The sequence below is a fragment of the Daphnia carinata genome, chromosome 3 (genome assembly GCF_022539665.2).
Source record: "Daphnia carinata strain CSIRO-1 chromosome 3, CSIRO_AGI_Dcar_HiC_V3, whole genome shotgun sequence".
In the NCBI taxonomy this organism is placed as follows: domain Eukaryota; kingdom Metazoa; phylum Arthropoda; class Branchiopoda; order Diplostraca; family Daphniidae; genus Daphnia; species Daphnia carinata.
The window spans coordinates 7,398,735-7,418,333 of NC_081333.1; the positions used below are offsets into that span (position 1 = coordinate 7,398,735).

Genomic DNA, 19,599 nt, shown 5'->3' on the forward strand with positions numbered 1-19,599 from the left:
TTAAAGGAGGTAATTTCAAAAATGCAACCAATTGGAAGCATAGGCTGCTACAGAGACAAGGATCATCATCATGGCTGATATTGCGGGCTTCCCCACAGAATTGCAGAACTGGTCGAAATCACAGAAACAGAATGTTGTGTTGTCATAGTAGTTCCTACAGGAAAACAACAGAAATAAAAAATGTTGCTTGAAAATTTCTGAAGATGCCTTACCTCTTGATGTCTAGCTCATCAATGTCATTGAAAACATACTGGGCTAGCCTGACATCTCTGGCTGCAGGACGGCACCCTTCGTAAATATCTGCAGGAATGTCTCTCCGGATACCCTGGATGGAACTAAGACAATCACGTGTGATGATTTCTTCTGCACCTTTCCTTTCTACGATTTTGACGCATTTGTCATTGGGGTCTGGGCAGGTGTATGACCAATGCCACCTCCAGTCAAAATCCTTTCCACAGCCAGGGTGTGTGCTGACACATTTGTAACACCATAGTCCCAAACCTTGAGCTTGAACTGGCAAAGTGCAATTTTTAAAATAGCAATATTTTGAGTACCATAAAAAGATTTCAACTTACATGTGGATAAACCAATTACAAGGCAATATAAAAGAAATACAACACGCATTTTAATAAAACGAATATGTTAAGAAAACTTGAAAACAAAACGTTAAAAAAACATGAATTGGGCGTCGACAAAAAACACACCATCTAGTGGCAAAAACTATTACCAATAGGTTCTATAGACATCTACTGTTACTCGTCAAAATTGTAATTGACAAATTTTACGCAATAACCCAGCAATGCTTAACGTTTTACACAAAAAAGATAATTACATTAAATTTTTATTCTGTTAAGGTTAATTTATGACAAGTTTATTTGAAGAAAGTTTTATTATACTGGCAAATATGTCTGAGACCACGCTATAGCGTCGCCTTGTAGTGGGATAGAGTACTAAGTTCTTGGCTGTCGTGAAAAAACGAAAAAGAATGAAAGGCGATGAGGCACAATCAAGTTGTTTTCTGAACCAGTGCCTCATATTGAATGTGTCTTACATAGATGACTACGGTTGTTTCAAAAGGAACTGTAATGTAAAAATATGCAAATGCTTGTGTGTGACAACTTTGCTTTGTATGCAGAAAAATACCCGTATTTCACCACGAAAGTTAATTAATATTCCTTGTGTCCATTCTCGGGAAAAAGGATGGAGGGATAATATAATACTGGTCATTCCAGTCAGTACGAGATTCAAAGCAAAACATCGTTCTGATGCCTCATCTACCTAGAATTGCTTTTATGTAACTATTCATTCTTTCGCCATTGTGCAACACTTGTGCCCCCTACGTTTTGATACTGCGCAGTTGGCTATTTCGCTTCGAGAACTAAAATTAACTGACATGTTTGCAAGTATTGTATGTAAAAATAATGGATGGATACGGGTAAACTTGTAACACTTTAGAGGGTTTTGAGAAATCTACCTGGCACACAGATCCCTGAGGCGGACATAGTTAAGAATTTAAAGTACGTACTGTGAAAGCTAGACAAAGGGCAAAACTTGAGCAGAGGTATAGAGTGTGGGGGATGTGAATTCCTCAAGGTACCGAAACAGAAAACGAATAGCTGGTGGATTTGTTTAATCTATTTGTTCCATCGGATTCATTTTTATCTTTGTTTTGATTTTAACAGTGGCAAAATCTTTTTTGCTAAAAGCTATTTGAAATGTATTATAATTATGAGCATCTCAGAGAATTATTAATGTGAATAGGTGGCGCTGGCCTCAATTTCGTGGGTAAACAGTAACCCCAATCTGCCGACTGAAAATCTTTCCGACAATCGTACCCTATATAGAGTTACTACCGCGTCGTTACGAAGAAGTGCTCAAGCTCATCCCCGAAAATGATGTATGACTACTAGGAAAATAACTGTGCGAGTACCAGCGAATTGCTAATTTCATCCAGATAACCTTTGACTGACAGAACAGTCAATTAGTTCGTATGGATTCTTCAAAGCAAAGCTATACGAATTACCTGGCAACAGCCCCTTTTTGATATCTCCGATTACTAAAGGAAAGCATATTACTTTTGATTTTTGATCTTTTGGTCTAAATTTCTGTCACCTTTTTCAATCGATAATGACATGCGTACTAAACCGTCCCACAATCATCGTGATTCAGTCGAGCGAGTTATTTGTCCATGGTACTTTATTAGTTCTATGAAGGAATCCTTGTGCAAAGTTATCCTGCCTAGCTATATCGTTGTTACAGGAAACAAAATTTACCAAGAGAAATTGAGAACTTCTGAATGTGTGATAGTAACTTTGCACGAATTTACTGGCTGAAGAAAGCCATGCATTCGATATCGAGACGAATAATTTGAATTTCGTTCACGGTTTCTGAACGGTATATCACATCATTGGTCATGGCGCGTAAAATAGAATCTTTCTTGTACCTAACATCAATTAAATTCTGCTCAGACCTGCAAATAAAAAAAAAACACTTTGTTTCTGAATCCAAAAGCATGGAGCTTTTAAGAAGGAAATAACAAATTATTTTACTCGAAATCTATTATTGCCGGTAGTAAGCGGAATATAACGGCCTTAATTGTGATCTGAATACATAATCCCCCGTTAACTACAAAGCTCCCCATAACCATTATTATCAAGTCGTAACACATGTAATGCACTGCCAGTTCTACAGTAGAAAGAAGCATGTTTATTTTAAATTATATATCGTCTTGTTGCTGAGTGCAAATACCAACTAAAGAGTAATTACCTGGCTAGTTGAATTAAATAGGGCTCTATTTCATTTCGTAAAAGTGTTACTTTAAATTTAACAAACGCTGCAATAAACAAACAGGAAGCGATTTTTTTCCTCTGAATATTGCAGCGTTCACGAACTCCCGTAAGCAAAAATGATGCGACAACGTGGGACGCAACCTGAATTTCAACTTCGACAGCCCGCCAAGAGATGGAAAGCGCATAATAAAGCAGTTATCGCTGCTGCCAACTAACGACAACAACATGAAACATATAATGAAAAAATAGTTTAGAATAAATTTTATCTGTGCTTTGTCACCTTTTCGACCACTTTATGCTAACTTAAGTTTTTTTTTTCTGGATTACGGTGGTACAGAGAACTAGTATGAACAATCTAACGTGAAAACTCTTTTTGACAAAGACTCAAGCATAATGCGTGAACTGTCACCACAAATAGGAATTCACTCGTGTATCGTATGACATGTATAAACCACACACGAGTGTCACAACACTTGGACGTTCTGGTAAACATTATACTTAGTATGGTTTCTGTGAAGGAGCCAGAACAAATGTCTATTCCTGCCAGTTGAAAATTGGTTAGGTATACAGGCTCACGAGATCTTAATGGCAGCCATAAACAGGAAAGACGAATTGCAATAAATCACTTATAAAACCAGTTTAGTTTATTATAAAGCGGATATTGCTGATTTCTCACGAGATAATCACATAGTACACCATAAACGTGGTTCTGATATGACGATACGAGTCTTTACGTGTTGAATATCGCTGACAAAAGCTTTTTTGGTTATGTAAAATCTCTACCCCATTAAGACATCATTACAAATAGATAGTACAATGAAACAACGAAAGAATTAAACTCGTAACATTCGTAGGCTAAGTTTTACAAGATCGAAAAATTTTATTGCAATTTGGGAATTCTTCTTTTCAGTGAATCGGACGCAGTGCTAAAAACGTGGTCCAGACAGGAAAGGGAAGGGAAAAATGGACAGAAAAGAGGGGTAAAAATGCCCGCGAAAAAATGTTTCAACGGCTTTTCCATCGATTTTCGTGATCGATTGTTAAACTACCTTGCCTTCTGTAACGTCCGGTTTTATTTCAGAATTTCCATTGATGGTTCAAGTAGAACAACCTATTCCTGGTGTTAGTTTTGAAAATTTCTTTTGATAGTTATAACCCATCGTTTTTTAATTGATCGAAGGCCTTGTTCTTTTTCTCATGCTACAGCTCAATGGCGAGTAAATCGATTGGTAAGCCTGATGCGACTTTAGCGCCGCCAGTTGTTGGCGTCCACAACCTAAAAAATACCCGGCATTTCGAGATCGAACGTGTATACAGCGAGTCCCTTCCATTCGTGCAGCGCCTTCCGTCAGACTAACAAGTGTGCAGACCACTAGTAACACGGGCTGACTAAGTTCTCCTACACACTGAAATTTGAACACTTTTTTTAAATCTCTACTTTAACAGCAAGCAGTGTATTTGTAATCTAAAATGGCCGACACACACGTTGAAACCAGGTGAGCATTTCTTTTTACTTGTCACACGTCGCATGTGAAAATGTTTCTTATGGCGCGTTCGATGACCGCGCACCAGCTCTCGCTTGGGAAAGAGGAAAGTTCGGGAAGGCGGCAAGATGGCGCCGGTGTGTGTTGGATGCCGGCCCGCTGCTGCAAGCTACATACAGGCGGTGTGTGTATATGCCGTGTGTGTAGGATGTAACAGCGGAGCATGCGTCCTGTCAGCTTTTAAGTCGTGTCTCCCGTTCACGTTAGGAAAGGCGCTGATAAAACATAGTATTGATTTGCTTGTTGGAATCTAGGTAAGAGTTGCTCAGAATTTCTAAAAGAATGTTTCATATGTCATTGTCAGCAAACTTAGTCTGTCACGTTTTAGTTTCCTTTTATTTCAAAGCATTTGAATTCATTATGCCGGGTAGCTTACCGAATAGAGGGCCGATGCGTCAAATAGGTGAGGCGGAGGGGTGGAGGTATGAAGTAAAAGGGGAGGGGAAGAAAAAATTTTTACTGGCGGCCATCGTGGGTGCTTGTCTTGCTGTATATGTGCGCTCCGACGGAACAGCCTCGGGCTAAAAGTCTCTTAGCTTGGCTCGGTGCTTGCTTGAATGGCTGAATAACTCGGGAAATTCCTCGGATGTCAAGGTTATTGACCGGGTTTTCTTTTTATTCGCCTATGCGCGTGCGTATGTGTATAGAGGGAAAAAACATCTGCCGGGCTTGGAAATGCATACAGCGCCGCAGCCGGCGATTTGCCTTACGTTGATTGGCGGGGAAGGGTAGACTAGTTTTCCCGCCAGCTGCCACGTGCATGTATGACATCGTATCTAATTTTTCTTTTGTTTTCGATTGTCTATTGTAGCAGCGACTTGAACCAGGACTCGTTAGACGGTGCTCAGGCTTCCGTCAGCGAAGTTGGATCAGCTGAAGAGTTTGAGAAGGAGAATACTGAAGATACGCCCTCTGGATCCCACGGTGAAGCCGACGGTAACCAAAAAAAAGGCAACGACATTCACTATTTTCAAAAAGTTCTAACATGTATACGTTTCCCACGCATTGCGTTGAAGACGTACAATGTTTAGTTTTTACAAGTTCAATGAGTCAGCTGCGTGGTGAACGCGAAGTGATAGGTCTCTAATCGAGATTTGAACTTTTTAGGTGAAGCAGTTGATGGGACCAACGGAGAAGAGAGCCGTGAGGCCGAAGATGCTGCTGTTCCCGCTGATGCGGCCGCCGCGGCTGTTGTGACCGAAAACGGTGCAGTTGAAAGTGAACCCCACGTAAATGGTAACGGAAAGTGCGATGAGAATGCTGAGGCAGACTGTAAGTTCTCGTGTACAATTGTAATTCAATTCAATTTTCCTATGATATTTTTTGAAATGTTTAGCCACGGAAGTTGATGGATCCGCTGCCGAAAAGAGGAAATCGATTGTCGAAGGAGAAGCATTGAGCATTTCGCCCAAGAAGGCCCGCGTCGAAGGCACTGATGAAGATGTAATTGGCACAGAGGAGGCTGCCCTTCCCACTAACGGAAACCACGAGACTGTCGCGTAAATGAAACAAAAACATCCGGCCCCCACTTTTCTCTCTATCTAAGTAACCCCCAAACCTACTCCCCTGTTTTACCTTATTTTTATTTTGGTAAGCAAGTTTCTCTCTTTGCACACTGTCTCTATGATTACGGATCAACGGCCATCATTTGTTGATTCAAATATGTATCTCATCATCTTCATTTGACGTGGATTTTTTTTTCAACAAACAAAAAGCGCGCGCGTTCACTCATGTTGACTTAAACTGGAAGGGCAAATAAAGAATCAACTCAGGAAATTGTTTCACAATGTATTTTGAATCAACTTTTGATGGTCTCCGTTTTACCTTTACACGAACGAATAGGAATCTATTATGATATTCGTTGTCGGTCTAGGATAGATTTTGGCATTGTCGATTGATGCGAGCGTCATCTTAAGTAATCGGTTAAAATGTTCAAACCCCATAGCGCAAGTTTCTCACATCGACATATCCATGTTACGTTATGTATCCAGCTCACATTAAATCGTCTGATGAACGACTTTCTAAACACGGACATTTCTGCACTTCCGTTGCAATGGAATGCGCAATTTGTCGTTGACATAAAAGCGGTCCTTTTTTGTATTTTTGAAGACAAACACTTATTTAAAGATTGGTCGTTAACGTAAGACTTACCATCTACCGATCAGTTTCCTATGTTTGATTCTATCATCTTTTGGCGATGGCGATTCCATCTATTTTCATTAAACCTGGGTGTTGTGATTTCTTCCTTAGCTCTTTCCGACAAAAAGTTGCATCCATTCAAAAGTTCAAAAATTAGCGCGCGCTCTGCCGAAAAAGCTGCCCGCCACCTCTTCTATGTGTCCCTCGAGCACTTACTGTCGTGTCCATTTTCTAACTATCATTCATTTTTTGGAAGTCGTCTCATCGTTTGCGTTAACCTTTCGTCAACACCGACAATATAGAAAAGCTCGGTCAAGAAGTTTTTCTTTTTCCTGCCAATACAGTTCTCTTCTTTCGATTTTCCCCCTCTTTTTATTCACCATACAGTTCGGTATCTTCATACTTTTTATGTTATTTTTTCTATTCGTTTTGGTACCAGTCGCCTTCGGGTTTCAATAAACGGAATTGTACACTAAGTAGTATGTTTTTGTTCGTACTGTTTTACGTGTTTGCGGTTTCGAATTAGAACAGTCGGCAACAGGGCATACACAAGAGTAAGTCTGCTAAGCTTGGTCTTTGAAGGACGGTGATGTATTGTATCGAGGCGAAGATTCAAATGACGCTATTTTTTAGTTCCTTTCAATTAAGGCAACTCAAAAGATGAGTGTAAATTACAACAAAAAGAAGAAAGAACGATATATTCGTAGGTCAAAGAGACCAAATGCACCTTCACTTCTATCCTCAGAAGAGGAATTAAGTGATAGAAGAAGTAGTAGTAGTACAGAATCATCCTGTAGACAAAAAGAAGATTCAAAAAGTCAAAGAAGTGCCAGAAAAGCATCAAAAAAGAGCTGGCAGGAAACACTTGCTCTACTTGACTGCCATTTTTCAGGTTCATCTTCGGATGAAGAGTGGAACAAAATAATTCACAACAATAGTTCAAGTGACAGTGATCTGGATTGGAACCCTATGCAGAAGACTCAGGTTTTTACACCTACCAATACTAACATCTTTAATTGTTAAACAACAGCAATAAGTCCTAAGATGTATATGTAATTTACAGTCTAGGTCATCAGCCCATCCTAAGCTGACAAATATTGTTATGAAGAGACCCTTACCAGAAACTGCTCATCCACCAGCTCTAGTTGCGGAACCACATTTCAAGGCCTCAGATGATAACGAGCCTTCCACACCCTCAAAGTTGATGGCAATTGATAGTGAAGCAAACAAGTGTGGTTTGAAATCTCTTCCTCCACAAATACTTAAAGCACAACCAATTTCATTAGGTGGTACAACAGAACAAAATTTACTTAAAGAGGGACAAACCTCTCCCACAATTATGAAAAACAGAGAGAGCACTGAGGGTGCTTGTCTACCAATTCTAAAACTAGGCAACAATTTGGAGGTTATAAACAATCAGGAGTCCATACCTTCTACAAGGACTCCTAAACTCAAGGCAACTTACAAGAAAACAGAAAACAGAAGATGTGATCAACAACAGGGAAATCCTTGTTGTTCACCAGTAAAAGTTACAGTGAATCCAACATCATTGTCTAGCAGTGAAGAAATTCTCATTTCAGTATCTTCACCAGGTCCACCAGAGCTAATACCCATTTTTGAGAAATTTAAAAGGGATAGTCCAGAATCTCCGTCTGTATCATCCATGGAAGAAGGACAAAACATAATCCCTAATAGTAACGAAGATGAGACTTCAGAATCTTCACTGCCACCTCCAAAGTTGACCGTCAAAAATAAAAAACGTGGCAGGCAAAAATCCGTAGAACAAGTTCTCGAAGAAATATCAAGCAGTCCATTGGAAGAAGCCCAGGCTGTCGCACGTTCCTCAGAACCTCCAAAACTAATGACGAAAATTAAACAACCAAAGAAGCGCACGCATAAATATTCTCAGCCACCAGTTTTAGAAGCGGATCCTACGGCAGTAATACCCAATGAAGAGCAGCAGATCTCAGTTCTGTCTCCAACATTCCCAGAATTTGGAACTAATGTTAAGAAATCGAAGATCAAGAATAAGAAATCAACTCAGTCGCTGACCTTAAAAAAACCAGAACTCGTCTCACAGGTTTCGAAAATTCAAACTTCCACATCTTCCATGGCACCCCTGGAGCCGATGTTAACTGCTTGTAGAAAGGTAGAAAGAAGCAGCTCACAATTACAGCATTTAGCAACGCAAGACGCTGTGTGTATCTCAAAGATGCCTGAGAAAGAACAGGTTTCGAAACCCCCCCTCCCAACACCCTCTAAATCGATGACGATTGCAAAAAGAAAAAAGCTTACTCCAGAATTTTCTCAACTGCCAATTTTAAAAGTTATGCCCACGGTACCAACGAGTGACGAAGTCAGCCTTTCTATGCCACCGCCGTCAGAGCTACCCACAGAATGTTCTCTTTCGTTCGCAGGAATAATCCCGCACAATGCTAGTCTTTTAGAAAAGGGATTTGATGTACGTTGTTTTTTTGCCTAATTGAGATAAGTTGCAATTCAAATGTTAAAACATTCATTGTTGTTTACAGAGTGGAAAGTTTATCATGTTGAAATCGGACTTAAAAACTCAAAAATCTCCTAGTATATGGAGAATAGACGGGAAGAACCTACTTCAAAAATACGAATCAATTTCCTACAATGATGGGGTTGCTTATCGCAATATCTCTACTGTAAGAGTTATTATTTTTTCACGTTTTCATATGCATTACTTTTCCTGTATTCTTCATTAGTATTCCAGTTGGATGGCATCAAATAGAGGCCTTTACGTTCCGATCGAAGTGGAATTCTCCGTCCAAAGTAAATCTGAAACTATTGTCACTTTTAACCGAAATAAAGTCATGCTTCCAGTTGAGTAAGTAGAGTTAAAACAAAACAATTGTTTCTTACACGATTCCTAAACACCCATCCGTTTATAGGGACGGAATGATGGAAGCGTTGAATGAAGAGGCGAATTCGATAATGGATACATTTCAAATATACTTACAAACCCTAATGTCTCAAGCGTTGGATTCCAACTTTGTAAAAGAAATTGTCAAGGAACAAGGTATAAAACGTATAAACGTTCGTCTTTACATGGTTTCATCGCCGTTTAATACCATTTTGTTCAGATGACTACTTCTTGACCAGCATTGCGGCAGTTGAAGATCATTGGATTCTGCCCAAGAGAAATATGTTAAAAGAAATAATTAAAATGAAGAAACCTTTTCAGGTTAGTAATTATTCTTTTCCTGTTACCGTACATCATCAACGAATCTTGCTTTTTCTAGGAATTAATAGAGACTCACCCGGGGTTAGAATTACGCTGCGTGACTTCTGGAGACAAATCGTGTGACAGCTGCAATGGACGTAACCCTACGAGAAGTTTCGAATTTCATCCGCTAAGTTACAGCTTTGACACGCTCGATATAATGGAAGGCAAGCCTTCGAATAAGGTACAGTGAATTCACTGCATTATTCATTTATGAATTATGGGACTTGACCAATATTTTCTACAGACGTATCGGTTATGTCTTTCGTGTACTGATCGAATTCTCCTCTACCATGAGCTCTTCCATATGCGGTATCATCTCTTCATTTGCTGCCAGAAAAAGGTTAACCAATATGATCAAAGAGACGGTCCAGCTGCATTGACCGCTTCATTAGCTGATCAGGCGTGGAAGTCCCTCATGCATCGAAGAGTATTACTCGTGTTAGCTGAAACGCAGCAGGTCATCAGCCACTATTCAGCGGGTGCTTGTGTTGTTTGAAAGCATGTTTGGTGAATGTGACTCTACCGTGTTGATTGTTTGGTGCCGTAGCCGTTTTCTTTGTTATAGTAGTGTTGATCACACGTGACTATAGAGGATGACAAAATGCCCTTCTAATTTTGCTTTTGGGTGCAATAGATAAAATTAAGTTGTTTTAATTCCTATATAAATGAAAACCGTGAAAAAGACTGAAAGATGAACAGTATTTCTGTATTTCTATGACAAATTACAAGATCATGTATCACTTGAAAAAATAGACAATATGTGACGAATAAACAAGAAGTACATAAATTAGATGTGAAAGATCGGACATAAAGTTGCATTGGGATTACACACAATCCCATGTTGAAAGCCAATCAGGTTCCTGCATATCTTCTTCACATATAGGGGAACCAGAAATACTATTTGTATTTTCGACATAGTCGACGATTTCTTCAGACTTGCAAAACGGCGACGCTGGACATTCCATTGCTCTTTCCAATAAATCATTGTTACATTCTCTAATTTCCGGAAAAGATTTAGCAAGTTCGCTAGAGAAGTCTACGATAGTTTGAGTTTCGAACGACATTAGACTGTCAATAATCTTTTCATCTAAGTTGTCGCCATCGTCTGAAGCCTCAACGTATTGTAGCAGATCAAAGTCATCGGTTTCAGTTTTTGTAGGAAATGGCAAGTTTTTCGCATGAACATCTTCACTTTCCAACACAGCTTTAGTAAGCCAATTTAGAATGTCAATATTTCCTTCTGCTTCCTTCATTGCTATGGTGGGTACTTCTGAGACCGCTGTGTTGGCGACTGTGCGTCGTTTAATGGGCAGTTTTTTAACTGTTGGAATGGGGTGAAGTATTGGCTGTGAATGTCGGCCTTGGTAAACCTTTTCAGTTTGTTTGACTTTAAGTGGACTGCAGGGGATTGCAGAACCAGCATCAGGTGTAGAAGCAGTTTCAAAACCATAGATGGAGTGTAACCCTGTCCCTGCGGCAGAGGTCCATTAATGAGTGCGGCTGACTCAACAGGATACACAATCCTTTCCATTGATTTGGGAACTGGATCTTCTAGTACACTGTGGTGGTTGCCTGTCAACCTAGCATTTTCAGCTAGAAGTCGCTGGTTTTCAGCTCTGAGGTGATTGTTCTGTCAGTGCAACCAATTATTTATTAATAAGATTGTGCCAATGCTTTCAAAATAGCTTCATTACCTCTGCTGTAAGGTTATTAACAAGTTCTTCCAGTTCATCCATTTTGGCTTTCTTTTTATCTCGGGCAGTTTGTGCTGCAACTCTATTTTTCAGTTTTCTAGAAGTGAATGAATGTTTTACAAGAGTTGCCTTTAGGAATAATAGCATCATTTGGCATTGTTACCTCCTCAAGAACTTTTCTTGTTCAGTCATGTGATCAAGCCTCTGCCTTTTTCTTGTGGGTTGTTTTTGAGAATTATCTTCTCCATTTGTTTCACACTCAACTTCTGAACCTTCTCCTGTTGAAGAAGATGAACTATAAGCAAGTTGATGGGCTTCAGCAAGGTTCAACGCAGCCTGGCTGCCTGGTTGTATCACGATGATTTGCATGCTGGCGACGACTTGATGGTTCCTTAATAAGGTACACACAATTTTTGTTTCACAATTAGAATTTGGAACAAGGACGATATTTTTGTTGTACTAGTAAAACGATGAAATCGAGAGAGCGAATCTTTGAAGTAAACATTTCTCAGAGCTAAAATTCAAATGTCTAGAAAAGTCTCGATCACTTCTGATTTTATAAAGACCCTTTTCACAATGACGTCATTGGATTTGAACCAATGGGTGCGCTACAACAGCACAAGGGGCGGATGCATATTTGTGCTGATGCAATGTCCCTTTAACTGGAGTCATAAGACAATTTGAAAGTGTAAATAGCACAAAGCAAATAGAAATATTCAAAAAGGTAAATATACGATGAATTTATCGGTCTCACATCCCATAATGTACACCAAAAATTTCTCAATTGTCTGTTTTGTTTGGCTTAAATAAAAAGCAGAGTCGGGAACTAGAAAAGTTACGTCAGCCACCCTCAATCTGATGAAACTGAGAACGAAACTGTAGCAAAGGTACGTAATTCACGAAAAAGTAAATCTCGAAAAAGTATTACAGGAATAGAAGCTAAGATGGGATATATGGGCAAATTGTACCAACTAGACTAGTTATTTTTTTTTTAATGGAAGGTAATACTCAATACTGAGTACTGGGGCCTTTCACCTTCATTTGGGAGCAAAACAACGTCGACAGACGTAATCTGAATCTTTAGCCAGAGTCGTCATAGTATCGTCTGCGCCTCTTGTCGCTACCAGTTGACGCCTCAATACTAAATGTTGAAAAAAAAATCATTATGTAAGCCCTAGGAAAATAATAATTACCTTAAAAATAAGTGTACGTAGTCGTACGTCTTGGCAACAGCGAGCAAGGCCACATAAAAAAGGAAAAGACGGTAGGTAAACATCTGTATGCATATGTTCATTTTAAACATACCTTCAGGCCAACTGGTAACATAAAAGAGTTTATGACCTTCAGAGTGGCTTGCAGGTAACGTCATCACTTTTATCCCCCTATAGCGAATCACGTACGAAATGTGAAATTGCTCGACTAGTTCAACCTTCTGAAAATCTTCTGAAAATATTAGATTCTTACTTTCCAATTGAGGGAACGTCATGCAATCTTCTGCAATAACTCACTGTTTTCCCTTTCTTTTCTCGTGCAAAGGAAAGGTACAGCTTTCCTAAGATACTTCGGGATCTCCCTTTTCCCTTTTGTTCGAAGAAAAACCGTCACCGTGAATTTCAGCATCACGCGGATGCCACAGTTAAACGAGGTTTTTTTCCTCACCGCTGAGCGATTTGCAATTTTCCAAGTTCAAACTTGCTGTAAAAAATTCACAATTGTGGATAGTGAAAAAGAAAATATTGTTCTGTCAGTTGAAAGATATTACTGGGAATGTACAGCGTGGAAAAACGTTAAACAGTTTTATAGGGGAAAGTTCTACTCTGAATTCGCTTTGATTTTCGGCGTTGAGTAGACATGGTCGATAGATTTTCTTTCTCACTAGCTGACTCGTCGAAGCATTCAACCATAATTATAGGCGTCATGTTATAAGGTTTCCATGCTAGAGTTAATCAGATACAACCTTTTTGCGTTTCGCTGAGGCATATGCGGCGAAGCAGCTGCATTCGCAACATTTCAGCTTCGATCACTTGTCGCCCTCATGTAAGCACATTGATACTTTGTGTAAACGATGGCCAGGAATAGTGTGAAACATTTTTCTTTCTTATAAGTTTTCTGTTCAACCATCGTAAGCGTCACCTGCTTGTAACATCGATCATAGCTTCTACGAACTGAGCGCATTCAACCATGTAATTTTCCAATCTGTGCGCGACTGTGCCTATAAAAGTTGCAGTTCACCCTAACGTGATCGTTATTTACTGTATGGCAAACTACATGGTTGAAAATTTTCTAGTCAATCGCACATATAGTGTACAGGTCAGTTATGTAAACTCTGAATGTCAGCGAAGAAAAAGAAAGATAAAAAAGAAGGTGTTTTCCAAAAAGCTTATATCACTCGAGTTACTTTATGTTTAAAAGATTCCCACACATGCATTCAGAAACGAAAATCTATTCCGAGTGTGCATGTCTGTTTGCGGGACGCTAAGTACCAAGTTTATTTGGACATCGATAGCGAGGTCTAATGACCTAGTCTCGTTCTCCGTTTAGAGGGTTGATATGGGACCCTCTTTCTTTTCGCCATTTCCTTTGATTACCGCAAACTTGATTACCTTCGCTTTCGGAAAGCACGCATGCAACTATGCGGCGCCCAAAGTGATCTGTGTTATTATTTCTCTTATTTTCTTTTCAGTTCCCATTATGGGTGTGATGTATGACAGAAAAATCTTGACGCAACGCACTAATAAGAAAGATGGTCGTCAAATAACCATTACGTCTTCCGCTATACGCGCGCCCTGATTCAATAACCACTAGCAAATTGCAAACGTGTGATTCACATTAAGCACGTACCGAATGATGGCTTGATTGCGTCAAAAATCTATTTCTATTTTAGCAATTTCTTAGTCATTTAAATTTGATGTGTTCGTGATTAATTCTTTTAACTACTATTTAAAAATCAAATGGGTTTCTGCGTAGTGCGTAGATGGCATACGTAGTGCGCAAATCGCCCAGTCGTTTCACGAAATAATTCCAAACTTGCTGAGGAGTTTTTTCATGAAGCTTGAATTTCAGTTACCACTCGTTCCATTGTTTTTACGTACTGTTTAAGCACAATGACCCAGAGTACATCCTGCCGTACAAGTCCTGTAAAGAGAACGGATACCATATGAGCTTTCCGGTCTGTGTGCTGCATAACACTGTATGCCTAGTGCAAAAAACAAAGCTAATTGAATGAGCTCACCGCTCCAAAATGATGCCTAGTATGTACACACGCTCTGTTGACGTGCCCAAATGGGACAATAACGCACTGCCGTCGAATAGTTTTCCCATCCCGTGAAAGTTTCCATATGCTTAAAATCTACTTGGTTTGATTCCCAGAGGTGCGTGTCACGGGTCTTAAAAAGTTTTTTAGACTGAGAATAATCGATCGTTCAGAAGGCCACATAGAATAGGACGGGCCAAAAAGTACATCAATCCATGAAAAATGTCAACAACATTGTTTTTTTTTTTTTTTTGCCCACGATATCAGTTTCAGACTGACGTTTCCAGACATGTTACGTAATCTGATTTAAATAAGAGGATAGTTTAGTCAAAACTATTCAAAAACGAATCAGTTATGTAGCGTCATGGACGCATTCGAATCGTAACCACAGTAATTTTAGGCTCGATCATTTAGCGTCGTAATCGGTTCTTTTTTTAACGCACTCCTATATATTTATGCGTGGGTTCTACTCCTGTAAATCACTTTGGAATGATATAGAGTCTTAACCAAACGTAACTACGTAAAACGCAGATACCGCAGGAAAAAAACCTCCTTCGATCCTAATGTATAAAAATGAAATAGGTTAGGCGAACCAATCAAAAGGAATGGATGAGCAGCAATTTCTTTTTGCGTCGACATCTTACCCGCTCATTATTTTCGTCTTTTCGGTCTAAAATAACATTTGATTAGTCATGTGAGGAGGTACTGTCCGTACATGATACAGATTTTACTACTTGGTTGTATAGACATGTTTTCCAAAATATTTGAACAAACCCAACGACTATGGCGTAGCAGCACTTTAATCAATAATGTTGAACCAATTTCGCCTTCTATTTTGACAACATCGAACAGTACACATGCCTGTGCTCTTCACACAAATAAAGTGTCTCATATAAGTGGAAATTCAATAACGGTGTTTGCGTCGTGTTTTACAGCAGGGAAAGACACGAGTGTCATTTCCAACTTTGGTTCAAATAAACAAATCTGGCATCGAGCTATGGCGTGCAGTCAACAAACTACAACTGTCACATCAGTGCTGCAGCTATTATGGCATTCCTACTTAAGTGTCCGGAGAGGCTCCAACATTATTATCTCAATCCTGGAATTCTGTTGGGGCTCCGTGCCATTCTAATATATGGTTACGCCTGTGCATAACTAAGCATGAAAATCTAAGAAAAGGTAAATTTTGCGCAGCAGTCTTTTATTGTTTTTCTTGTTATAAATGTCTACTCGAGTTAAGTGTTTCGAGATCATTAAGATTATCACCATTGTTCAGTTTTACTGTCTTCATTAGGTAGTGAAAAGTATATGCTGTACTAACCAGACTAACATGGAATTTTGGGTAGATTCTAATAACATGCATTGCTTAAAATCAAGAACATGGATCAGAACCAGTTAATGTTACGTGCGTCGTTGGCTGGTGATATATCTAAAGAGACTTAGAATGCAAAACAAATGGCGGTTATCTACGGAGGCCATACACAACTTTTTTATCGTTGCACTAATCGTTTCTTTATGTACACTAACGTGTCATAAAGTCCATTACTCGATTGGCTAAATAATCGTGTTTTATGCCAATTTCTAATCTATAAACCAATGTAGATGCAATTATTGGCCTACCATAAATTGATTTGACCAGTGTAGTCCTGTTTTACGTAGCGAATATATTGGCCAGTTACTGGGATGCGTGGCAATCTTGCGAGAGTCATCGATCCACGAACTTGTCCATCTCAAAGTTGCTGAAAGCCTTGTTTGGCACGATGAGTCGCTATCGGCATTTGCATACAACCCACTAAAAGAGTTTTTGTCTATTTTTTACATCAGTACTATCGGTGCCGCAGTACAATGGCGGCACTTACCGGATTGGACGAATGTCGTAATAGTGAGAAGAATTTCTCCTGTACGGAGTTTCATCCTAAGAGGATAAACTTGCAACTGCTGTTGAGCTACGTCTCACACTCCAACGAAGCTGTTACTATTAAATGTAGGCCCCCCAACTATCTCCGTGAATGGAAACTGTCAGAGGAGAGTAAAGGGGAGCTTTGATATTCCGAATGTTCACGAACGCCGTCATCACACCCTATGTGTAGGTGGTACGTTGTCGTTCTGCCCCTCATCTAAATGTAAAGAGGGAGAGACATGTTTGAACTGATAAAAAAAAGGAAGTTTTAAAATTGATGTCTGTCGACTTTGGCCGCACGTTCGGGTTGATTCGTTCGTCTGCACAACGCCAACGCGTACATCAGCGTCGGTCAAAAATTTGTTTGTTTTAGTCAGTTTGAATAGGATTAAATCTTTTATGATTGCTATAATATTCACGCACATCTGCAGCCATAGCAATTTAGTGTGTGCGAATCCGTACCACGGTTTTTTTGTTTCTTCTCTAAAGCAAAACCTGGCAGACTAGTAAATATATAGTGATGAACGAATCGTGCAATCCCGCCTAACGTTTTAAAATGCATAGGCGGCAGACGTTCACCACGTCTGTCTGTTTCCGTCAAGTCAACACAATTGCGGCTTTTCAATTATTAAAACTGTAAAAAAAAAAATGTTTCCCTTGATACGCTTAGAGTATGAACCTATAGCAATGACTATGTTATTGGTTTATTAATGAGAATCCTAAATTGCCCTACCGAGTTTCATCCGAAATGGTCGATCAATGTCTATCAATCCATGCACGTTTGGTGATTGCTTTCCGAGGCATAAAAAAAACAAAAACAAAAAAGAGCAAGCAAAATTTATTGGAAGGGAGTGTAGAAATATTGACAAACTGGTTGAATATACAGTTTTATACGACGGGTAGACGACAGCGAGGCAGCATGCTCCTGTTTGTGTGGGAGGATGACGAGAATTGGTTACGACGGAGTGTGCGCCGACCACCTCTGAGCGAGCTCGTTTTCGGCCCCGTTTCTCTGTCGGCCACCCAAAGCAAACCAGTGTTCAGTCCGTGCTGACGCTTTCGACCGTCGAGGCTGATCTCTTTCTCTTGTTTCTCAGTCACAAAACCTGTGGCCTCCAAAGCTCTCGTTCTTTCACTTCGCAACCGCCTTACCTTGACTACCAAAATAACAGCAATCAACAACAACAAAAAAATACCCGAAATAATATCCCACTTCACAAAAATACCCCCGTCATTGTAGGACAGAGCCCATTCGTGCTAGTGCCGCTAGATTAGGTTCTTTTCCGCGCAGATGCGGACAAGGTGAGTGCGCGTGATGAGTCCCAATCGCACGGTGTGACAACGGTGTGTCCAATTTCAGGCAAAAGATGGCGACTTTTAGCTCTCCCCTATTAAGTCCACAAGTTAATGCCAATTGACTTAACGGACTATTTTTGATTGAGCTCTAGTAGATTGCTAGAGAAGTGGACGTGAATTTCCCCCCTAAAACAGAGTGTAATTTTGTAAAAACTCTGATGGGCTTGCTATCGACGCAACAGACGCTAACAACTGTGTCACCATAAATACTCTTGGCAAGTGTGTGTTTACATATGTTTAACTGGACATAGATTTTCTTTGGTGAAGAAAAGAAAATAACATTTAAGGATTTCTGAGAGGAACAAAAGAGTTACAATCAGTTATTGGAAAAGTTCACAAAACAACAATCACTTCCAGTACCAAGCCCTTCAACTCCATCATAGTGAGATTGTTGTTTTGCTGTGATTTTCGATACACACAGAAGGTCAATTGAAGATGGCTGACCTAGAAGCAGTGTTGGCTGATGTCAGCTATCTCATGGCAATGGAGAAAAGTAAATGCACTCCTGCAGCCCGTGCTAGCAAAAAAATCATACTTCCCGACCCAAGGTAAACAACCACTCACCTTTCATCGTTGCAGCTAAACTATGGTTACCAATGTATTTATTCTCATGGTTCTTTTTTTTTCCTTTGCAAAATAGTGTCAGAAGTGTTACCCAAAAGTATTTAGAAAAAATTGGCGAAGTCAATTTTGATAAGATCTTCAACCAACGATTAGGTAATTGTCAGATAGCATACATTGAAACTAGGTATTCTAATTATAATTGACCAATTGTTTAGGTTTTCTACTTTTTAAACAATACTGCGAGGAAGTCAGCGATGAACCTATACCTCAGTTAGCGTTCTACGAAGAGGTAAAAACCGTTTTTCCTAATCATATTGGGGGTCGTTTTTTGTTATTTGGAGCGACCGAGCGTGTTGCCGGCGTTATGGCATTTGGTATCTTTTTTTCCGGCACGAGTGACGCACGGATATTAGCTGTTTGAGGTATTAGTCGTATATCACAATTTTATCCAGATGATAAGACGAGAAAAAAAAAAAAAAGATGGAACATGAAAAAGATAATGGCCACAAGGAAGGTTGCGGTGGATTACACGTCATTCATTCCGACAACTTCTCTGCGTCGTTAATCCACGTTGATCTTTTGATTCCGCTGGTAGATTACGCTAGGTCCTGGGATTTCCGCAGTCTTTCGTTTTGTTTTCTATTTTTTTCTGATGTGGAAAAACAAGGAAAAGATTTTTTTCTCGCGTCCTTTGGGTAGCAGCTCTTAACTTGCTTGTCTTTTGTCCTCGCATTTTTTCCTTGTCCAGCCGCGGGCTTTGTTTATTTGACTGGCCTCTCTACCAACGAGCTACTCCAACTTTCCACAAGGATCTTTCTGTCTTCTGCAGCCATCTTCTTTTTCACGTCTCTCTTCGTCGTCTTTTCTTATTCCGGCCGAGAAAAAGGAAGCCAAAGGGGAAGAAAAGCGAAGACGAGTGTATGCACACACGCGCACGTCTTCGTTTTCCTACTTCTCCTCCTCCTGTTCGCTCTGCTCTTCCCCCCTGTTCTACGACGATGATATACAGGATGGGCGATCAATAAAACGCGAACGTCTCCGGTTCCGGGAAGTTGTGTATGGGGATAGAGTATATAAAAAAAAAAAGTTTAGGGAATAAAAACAGAG

General features: G+C 39.8%; 5 protein-coding genes and 1 pseudogene across 7 annotated transcripts in view; 4 read left to right on the forward strand and 2 right to left on the reverse strand.

Moving 5' to 3' along the window:
* LOC130704474 (uncharacterized) lies at positions 1-17,768 on the reverse strand (annotated as a pseudogene).
* The window catches only part of LOC130685497 (ubiquitin-protein ligase E3B-like), a 66,291-nt gene that overhangs the window by 6,514 nt on the left and 40,178 nt on the right, over positions 1-19,599 (forward strand). The gene's annotated exons all lie outside the window — the stretch shown is intronic.
* On the forward strand, positions 4,079-6,948 carry LOC130704472 (uncharacterized). 2 transcript variants are annotated; one of them, XM_057525895.2, is made up of 4 exons: positions 4,079-4,285; positions 5,148-5,269; positions 5,441-5,605; positions 5,670-6,948. In XM_057525895.2, the coding sequence occupies exons 1-4, from the start codon at positions 4,260-4,262 to the stop codon at positions 5,834-5,836; spliced, it is 480 nt and encodes a 159-aa protein (XP_057381878.1). In that variant the 5' UTR covers positions 4,079-4,259; the 3' UTR covers positions 5,837-6,948. The 2 variants fall into 2 exon arrangements, with proteins under 2 accessions (XP_057381878.1, XP_057381877.1); XM_057525894.2 differs by having other exon boundaries at positions 4,081-4,285; positions 5,145-5,269.
* On the forward strand, positions 7,020-10,437 carry LOC130704459 (uncharacterized). Its single transcript, XM_057525878.2, has 8 exons — positions 7,020-7,456; positions 7,536-8,933; positions 9,004-9,144; positions 9,205-9,326; positions 9,391-9,518; positions 9,583-9,683; positions 9,742-9,906; positions 9,970-10,437. The coding sequence occupies exons 1-8, from the start codon at positions 7,133-7,135 to the stop codon at positions 10,219-10,221; spliced, it is 2,631 nt and encodes an 876-aa protein (XP_057381861.1). The 5' UTR covers positions 7,020-7,132; the 3' UTR covers positions 10,222-10,437.
* Positions 10,411-12,071, reverse strand: LOC130704468 (X-box-binding protein 1-like). Its single transcript, XM_057525890.2, has 3 exons — positions 11,583-12,071; positions 11,420-11,516; positions 10,411-11,355 (listed from the first exon to the last, which is right to left on the reverse strand). Exons 1-3 carry the CDS (start codon positions 11,786-11,788, stop codon positions 10,981-10,983), a joined length of 678 nt encoding a protein of 225 aa, XP_057381873.1. The 5' UTR covers positions 11,789-12,071; the 3' UTR covers positions 10,411-10,980.
* LOC130704460 (G protein-coupled receptor kinase 1-like) overlaps positions 17,601-19,599 on the forward strand; it is a 13,196-nt gene continuing 11,197 nt past the window's right edge. The window contains exons 1-3 of one of the 2 annotated variants that reach the window (XM_059494356.1): positions 17,601-18,476; positions 18,569-18,645; positions 18,708-18,781. In XM_059494356.1, coding sequence (XP_059350339.1) covers positions 18,364-18,476; positions 18,569-18,645; positions 18,708-18,781 — 264 coding nt within the window. In that variant the 5' untranslated portion in view covers positions 17,601-18,363. The remainder of the gene's footprint in view (positions 18,477-18,568; positions 18,646-18,707; positions 18,782-19,599) is intronic. The other variant, XM_057525880.2, reaches the window with a different exon arrangement.